The 8,897-nt window shown below is 28.3% G+C and overlaps 1 protein-coding gene across 2 annotated transcripts in view; it reads right to left on the bottom strand.

Annotated features, from left to right (window-relative positions):
• Window positions 1-8,897, bottom strand: part of LOC108688710 (orcokinin peptides type A-like) — a 19,860-nt gene that overhangs the window by 2,343 nt on the left and 8,620 nt on the right. The window contains exons 2-3 of one of the 2 annotated variants that reach the window (XM_018195064.1): window positions 6,551-6,632; window positions 2,145-2,883 (exon numbers count right to left, since the gene is read on the bottom strand). In XM_018195064.1, the coding sequence (XP_018050553.1) occupies window positions 2,252-2,883; window positions 6,551-6,632 (714 nt within the window). In that variant the 3' untranslated portion in view covers window positions 2,145-2,251. Of the gene's footprint in view, window positions 1-2,144; window positions 2,884-6,550; window positions 6,633-8,897 lie in introns of those variants that run through there. The other variant, XM_018195066.1, reaches the window with a different exon arrangement.

The raw sequence follows: 8,897 nt of genomic DNA, 5'->3' as shown, positions 1-8,897 counted from the left end.
TTTTAAAAATATTTATTTATAAATTGATCAGATATACATTATATAATAAAATGTATTAAAAATATTTAAACTTTAAGTATATGTAATTCTTTCTACCCAAATTGTAAAAAATGACTTTTTCACAATCCGACCAGGTAGCCGAATTATCTAGTCAGGTGATCGAATTATAAAAAACCAGCCAGATAGGACACCGGATAATTTCCGGATATTATTCTTAAAAACAACAGATATGTTAGATAAAATTTTATTAGCTTTCTGTTTAATAAAACAGAAAATACGAGAAGAAATAATTATATATAGTAAATGTTTAAATTATCGCTTTCCTTTAAATTGATTAAATATTCGATGAACTTTTACAACAATTTGATAGGCTGAATGTACTGCGAGAGAATTTTCAGAATTGAGGAATTTGTTATGAAAGTAAGAATACATTTTTATATTTTATTTGCACGTGACGTAGTTAAAAAGAATTTTGAGATAAATATAAATTAAAAGATATTGATTTTTCTTGTTTTAGTAATGTTAATCTGCATATTGTTAGTATATTTTATTATAAAATGTATACATATAAAAAAAAACGTGATATATATAGGATAAATTTTTTAGAATAAAATTAAGCGATAAAAAAATAAAGTTGTATAATTAATATACAATGTATGTGCAATGTTATCGTGGCATGGACAAAATTTTGTACAATGATTTCTTTCTGCTGATATAGCGACACTATTGATTTTCATGTTGGCATGATGTGTAGTAAGAAGTCTATACATTCAGTACAATTTTGATGACTAATAATTGCATGCAGTTTTTGATGTCAATAATTGTCAAAATAATTCTTGTTTGTACCATCGAAACGGAATGTAATTTGAAAAAAAAAGTACGTATTATAAAATTATTCGAAATAAATTCTGATCGAAATTATTCAATTATTCCTAGATTTTTATTTTCTAAGAAAAACGGAATAATTCTGATCGGAATTCATTCCGATTTGTTCCATGATAAATGTTCTAAGAATCAAATATGAAATTCAGGAAGAATGAAAAGAAAGAGTCAGAAATTTGTGAAATGTAAACAATGTTAAAAACTCCCAAAGTCTCCTTGCATAATGACTTTCCATGCGAAACGAGATCCATCTCATCTCCTGCCCACGCGCTTCCGGCTTTCCATGTAAAGCGAGATCCATTCAAAATATGATTTAATTATTCTTTTTGAACCTCGCTTCGTGTGGAAAATCTTACACCTCTAGCAGAAAAAAGCGACACTCTCCCCTCCTCCCTAAAAAAAATTTAACCCAATCCATATTTTAATGTTAGGGATGGCCCTCGCTTTGCAAAGTGTACACAAAGCAAGGGTGTAAAATGTACTGTCTTCACGCATATACAATGTAAAGCGAAAGGGATGTAAGGTACGTAGTTCTTAATATTGTACATAGCAGAAATATAAGACATTATTTCTTAAATTTTTTTTTATTTATAACTTTTTAATGAGTAACTTGTTTAAGTTCTAGGTACTCAAGATCAGTATTTTTTCAATTATTTTGTTAATAACTTTTTAACGGATAACGACCGACTAATGAAACTTGTTGAAGGTTATTCAGAATCATGAGCTTGATAATATGTGTTCAGATTAAGATCATCAAAGCGAGATTTCTTATTCGGTACATTTATCTTTTTGACTTCTAAGTGAAAACTTAAAGTTTTCCTTATAAAACTCGTTTTTAAAACTAAGATTTTGTTGGCTAAGTTTAAATTAAATGAAAAGAGTATTTTAATTTCGAATGCTAACTTCATTAAAAATCATCGCAATTTAAAAAACAGATTCTTAAGACTGAAACTTTACTCTTGTTAAATAGTACAATTGCAAACTTTTTTATGATATATACCTAATATAAATAAAATAATATACGAACTTTTGTTCTGATATATTAATAATCCAATATATTAATTATTTACACTTTTTTTTTATGCTTTTTCTCATTAGTTTAATTTTGTCGTTTTTTTATATGCGTTGGATTTCATTTTAATTAAATCAAAACTGCGTATCCTAGTTGCATGTTTATTAAATACAATTTTCCGATCCTGATTCTTTTATACATAGAACATATATAACATATCAGGTAATTATAACTTAAAAGAAATCACGTGTAATATTCAAAATCAATATAAAAGCTTTTCTCCATTCTTAATACAATCACTTCTAAGCCATTCTCTTTCCCCATCTTGTTCCACCATGATTAGGCATTGCTGCAAAATCAATTCAAGCTTCTCACGAGATTTCCGCCGCCAATTGGATCCAAGTTTCGCACAAGATTTCTGCCTCCAATCTGATTTAAATTTCTCACAAGATTTCCGCCTCCGATGTGATCCAGATTTCGCGTGAAATGCAGCTTCTCTAAGATGCTCATCGGTTGATCAATGCGCTGTTTTGTTCTTGCGTTTGGATAATCGATGCTTCTAATCAAATGTCCGCCACCAATTTGATCTAGATTTCTTACGAAATGCCTGCCGATCTGATCTAAATTTTTAACAATTTGTCTATCACTCTCTGCGTTATTTGAAACAATGCCATTAAGTTGTTCCATAAATAACTGGTTATTTGCTTGATTGGCACTTAAATCAGGACTGTTTAATGGATGATTTATTGTATCTTCAAATGCTACAAAATTGATCGAAGAATTAATGAGATTTCCATTACGAAAACGATCGGCAAAAAGTTCCTCTCGGCAGAATGTGTCAAGTATTTGCTTGTCAATGGCGGAATTTAAACATTCAATCAAACGACTCTCTTCTTCGTTTAATAAACCTTCAAATTGCTTGTCCGTATCCCTTACGAGATGTCCGCCACCGATTTGATCCAAGTTTCGCTTCGTATTCTGTTTAACCCCTACAATGATGAAAAAAAGGAATTACTATGGCTTTTTATAGAAGGATAAAATTTGATTTTTTCGGCGAATATTTATTACATTGTTAATTACAATCGAAATATTCATATCGCATTTGCATTAGACTGAATAAATTAATAGTAAACATGCAGACTATAATAAATATGGAAGCATTAATTTTGTATCAAATCTAAATTTGTTGAAATTACGATACATGCTTCAGTAGTTTCAATCTTAATTCTTTTGCTTATTCGCTGGGCTGATTTGCAATTCATTTTTTATTTGTGATTCTCTATATCTATGCCATGCATAAAATATAAATTATTACTTATTGAAAAATTAATATTTGATCTCACCTTGCGTGCACCTCTTGTGTAGAGTGAGATCAAATATTTGTATTTACAAACGGCATTTTTACTCTTTAGTCAATAAAAAATATTTTCCTAGCACTCACCTATAAAAAGAGGAATCAAGATAAAGTAAAGATAAATGTGAGGTAAAGATAAAAGTAAAGTAAAGCAATAATTTAAAGTGCACAGCATAGATGATAATCTGATGACAGTTTTTAGTTGCTGCTTAATATATCAATTTTTTTGTTTTCTTTACACTATCTATATAACATAATCCATATAAAATTCATGCGTGCTATCAAAATCGTCGAAGAACTGCATAAAACGAACTAAATTGCGAAATAAAAGCCTGAATAAAAATTGCAGGGATTGTATAAGACTTGCACATGAGTGCAATAAAACCATGCAACGACATGTCATGCGTAAACAGGTGACATTAGAATTCTCACACCTAAACTGTTATCACGCTTACCTCCATCGATGTCGCCTACGCAATTTTAACCCGTGCACTTAATGATGTACATACATCATAAACCCCTCGGGTGCGACAATTTTCTATATTCACACGCAAAATTTCTTTCGTGAAAATTAAGCAGACTTCTCGCAAATTTCCCAAGTATATTGTTTAAGTTTAATCATTACACGAACTTTTTTATTTTATATGACGTTTATTCCGGAACCGCTAGACACACATACTCCAAATCAATGATTAATAGCACGATATTATAGAAATACATAATAAATGATAAACGTGTGTACACAAGAAAGATAAAAGCCGAAAAGGTCGAAATAACAATGTACATATTTACTCGAATTATGAAATTTTGAATAGTGGTAGATAACCACACTGACTACATGTTTTATCAGTTCATCAAGCTTAATTATACATCAAATATTAATAAATTTTAGATACACGTATTGTTCGGTAAAAAAATATTATGGATTTGAAATTATTATTTAGATCTGTATCTTCAGTTGAATAAAATATATTAGAACTAGAAATAGAATAAAAATATATTAGAACATTGTGTGAAATGACAACACAGCAATCTTAAAAAATTAATTAGAACTGAATTCTTAAAAAATAATATATATCGATAAATTGATATTCTATCATATTTAATTCCCCATTTCTGAAAGAATTTCTCATCTTTAATAATCTTTTAAAAAAGCCCATAAATGTCTTTTCTATATTTAAATCATTTTTATTCCAGTATTTATAAATTAATCATGTGAACATTGCAATGATTATTTTATTAAGACATTCACACGCGCCAATATTTTGTACTTATACATTTTTTGAAGTTGATTAAAGTTGAAGGATGAAATCGTTGTAAATAGCCAATTAATTGTTACGTCATCTAAATAAGTGTGGACGTTCTGTAGAAGCAAGTTTATGGTCTCTGAATCGCCGATTGTAATGCTATAATCGAGCCATAAAATGCAATCAAAAGAATGCGCGATAATAAAAGTCATAAATCATGCTTCTATGCTCTTTATATCTATCAAAATAATATTTCTTGTATACATTCTATACACAATCCATTCTCTGACTTAATTTTAATAATTTAATTTTACAAGATGCTTCAATTATAAAATAATATCTAATTTTTATTTTATTAATAATTAATAAATAATATTATCTATAAATAATAATTTTAGGAGAAAATTATATTCTATTCAATTCCAACAAATTGCTTCTAGAGCAATATATTGTACACTTCGTATATAATGTGCATAGTGTATCCTGAATTTAAACGTCAAAACTTCGTGTGTAAGGGATCGATAAACTAATAAGTCCTTTATGCTTGTTTTACTTTGTATACATGTTACAGTAAAAGTGTTAACTCAGTAAACGTAGACACTTACTGTAGTCTATTGTAGTGTGTCAATGTATACATTTACAATACGTAAATGTATACATTGACTAGTAAGTGTATACATTTACTAAAGTTAACACTTTGACTGTGACATATATATATATATACACACTTAAATTAACTTCATATTTTTCTATTTTCTTATCGAATTAATTTCTTTCACGGAGAGAGAAAGAGAGAAAGAGAAAGAGAAAAAGAGACAGATTAATTTCTTTTTCGTTCTCTGGAAATATTAGATTTACAAATAAGCAATAATCAAGTAATATTTAGATTGTATTTTATCCATAATTAAATACAATAACCGATATTTAACAATAGCAAACTTCTTTTTCGTTTTTGAAAAGTTTTATTTCTTTTAACATATTTTTTTTCTATAAAAATGTATTTACTTAATATTTTTTCTTGGCATTAATTACTATAGCATAATTAGTTTGAAATAATTTTTATCTTGTGACATAAATAATCAAACAATTTTAAACTTAGACACTACGTTAATACGATAGATTGATACTTTTACAAGTAATTAATTAAAGTACATAATATAATAAGTATCGGCTGCAATGCATACGTGCATATCGGGCTAAACTTTTAACGTGCAATTCCGATAGACCGGATAGAAGTGATATATCAAAGGAATATGTTTAAAAATTTATGTTATTAGTGTGGTATCGATTACACATTGTTTTCTCTTTCGCGATAGTATACAATCTACCATAACTAGACAATGCGTATGCTCCAGTATGTACTTAAGATCAAAGTTAAAGTAGAATTGCCCACTGCATTATTTATCGTGTACTTGTATACATTTACAAAAAATTTCCAGTGACAAATAATCTATAAAAGAGGATAATGCGAATATGTTTATTCTTTTAATTTCTTTTACTTCGCATCTATTGATCTCCGTCGCGCAATATTGTAATGGACAGTAGATATAAATTTAAATTTATTCAATTATTTATTCATCAAATTTATTCCCACTCGTTATTATTACAATTACATGTAATTATAAACAGTATTCAACAATGCATTAAAAATAAAATGTTTACAGACATCTTTATGTGCTTATTTTATATCGAATTTTATCAATGTTACTTATAAATATTACTTGCCTATTATTTTTATTAAAAAAATAAAAATAAAAAACAGATACCAAAGAAATTTAGTGTCTTATATAATTTAAAAAATTTCAAAACAACGCAAAAATGATTTAATTATAAGGTATAAATAGAATAATAAATTACATCTTTATATATATAATTATATATATTCTATATCGGTCTGATTTTTATAATTTGTTTGTAATAATTTCTGAAGTATGGTTTCATAATTAATATTTACATTCTAAAAGTGAATATTTGCCATTCTTTCTTTTTCTGACATTGTCTTTCCGTACAATATAATGAACATAAATAAATGTCATTTTTTTTTTTAAAACTTACTTTGACCTTCCATATATCTTGCCAAGAGATCCGCCAATCCTCCATATTCATTCTGCTGCAACGTATTCTGTCCAGCCTGTAACTGTAAACAAAGAACTTTTTAATTATATAGCCACAGGCCTTGCATATTACACAACTTATTGTCTAAACGACAAAGCTGCCACGGGCAAGTTGCTTCCATTATTAAGAAGAGTAGAAAAGTTTGAACTGTCGAAAATTATAACGTAATAAAATTTAAATGTCGTTTGTGGAAAATGAACAAATATATATAAATTTTCTTTTTAGCACGTTTTTAATACTTTTTTGACGAACAAAATTATTATATTATCCTTTATTGCAATACAAACAATAAATGGCAAAGCAAGATTGCTGTCACAAAGTCGTTAAAAAAAGCTATTAAAATCGATCGCGAAAATTCACAAAATATGAATAATTGAGGACAATATTGATAATTAAGGGGATCATAAAGTCATCTGTTTTGCCGATTAAACGCAACAATCTTTGTATAATAATTATGTTTTTCTCTTTTATAGATTTAAAAATCTTTTTTCAAGATTAAAGTATATCCATATGCATTCGGAAATATCACCTGGATGCTACCGTGAATCATCTTATTCTTATTTAATAGTAGGTAAAATTATATTATTTAATATTAGGTAACAAGAATAAAATGATACACGGGGGCACTCCGGTGATGTTTTCGAATGCAGCCTGATACATGTCTATGAGGTGGAATTTATGCCACAAACAAAAAAAATTGTTTAAATTGACATCTTTAATTTCTTGGTCCAATATTATTAGAACTTAGAAATATATTAACAGCATTTGCTTGATATAAAAATATTGCAACTTCTACTCACGAAATTGTGGTCCACAGACTGGTAGTACATACAAATAAATAATTACGGAGTTCTTAGAATTAGACTCTGATTAAAATTATTCTATGAAAATTTACATGTATGTGTAAGATATTGATGTAGTAGTATATAAAGATATGTCAATGTGTCGCATTTTATCAGCAAAACAGTTCCGTCAGGTTTTTCTTTAGGATCCCCTTTAAGGCTCCTGAGTCAGCATGCGATTCAAAATCAATCAGCAGTCTGGCGAAATGTAGCGAAACCGGTAACCACACACACACACACACACACACACACACACACACAAGCATGAACACATAGGCTCATGTATTACAGTGCCTCGCCACGATAAATGGCTGAACTTATAAGGGTGGAAAAACGTTTTGATGACAATGAAATTTGTGCTGCATGCCATTTCGTTATTATTTGCTTAATTATGAAAATGTGATATGTCTCGTACTTATGAAAATCCAAAAATGGACAGAAACTATAGTTGGAATTTTATAAAAGTACATGTTTCATTTCATGTTTATTTCAACAGCTGTTCAAACCGTGTGTTTCTCCGAAAAGCTCACTTTATCTGCCTTTTACAACCGTTTACTGACTTTAAGGGAACAAAGGATATTTCTGCCCATTTTACCTACCACAGGTATTTTAGCAATCTCATCATTAAGGTTTATCCAAATTGTTTTTATTTATAAATAGCTTGCAGTATAAATTAATGTATCATTTCTCGCTTCTGATATCACGATTCATTCAACATGGCTGCCGCAACTATTCAGGAATCTTAAAACCATAAAAAATTAATTTGAATTATTATTTAATTGTAAGTTTTGATTATGGAAATCTTGGAAGAATCTTAATAAGAGTCAAAACATTACTACTTTTAATTGTTTCATTTAATATTAATATCATCTTTTGTAAGACTTGATGAAACAAGATTTAAATCGTCAAAATTGATCCTCAATGCATCCGCGAAGTAGTATAGGTCGATATATTACGGTTGCTGTAGCTTTTCATTATATCGTTATTATAGCGATAATAATTGACTGGCTGTAGAACAGGGTTGTTTGCAATACAATTTCAACACTGCTTGGTTATAAAAAATATTAATAATTTTTTCATGATGCACAATGTCATTTTAGCATTTTCCGATGATAATCTATTTTAATTATCGATATAAACTAATATAACTATGCAAAATTAACTTATAAATTGTGCAGGAAATTTAACTAATAATAAAAAATAGAATAAATCTGCATCAATGATGTAAACTTTCAATATAATCTTCAATCGGATATATATATATTGCCGGATATTAATAATATCTGACTATTCGGATAATAAAAAAGTACCGAATAATATCGAATACTGAATATTTTCTGAACATCCGGTACATCTCTAATATAAACTGTTTAAGTCCGATTACGTTGTTGGATTTGCAATAGTGAATATTTTTAAGCATCGATTGTATTTGACGCTTTCTTATT

This window comes from Atta colombica, unplaced genomic scaffold (assembly GCF_001594045.1).
Source record: "Atta colombica isolate Treedump-2 unplaced genomic scaffold, Acol1.0 scaffold238, whole genome shotgun sequence".
Taxonomy (NCBI): Eukaryota; Metazoa; Arthropoda; class Insecta; order Hymenoptera; family Formicidae; genus Atta; species Atta colombica.
Note: the sequence above shows the minus strand (reverse complement) of the source record. Positions and strands in the feature narration are given on the sequence as shown.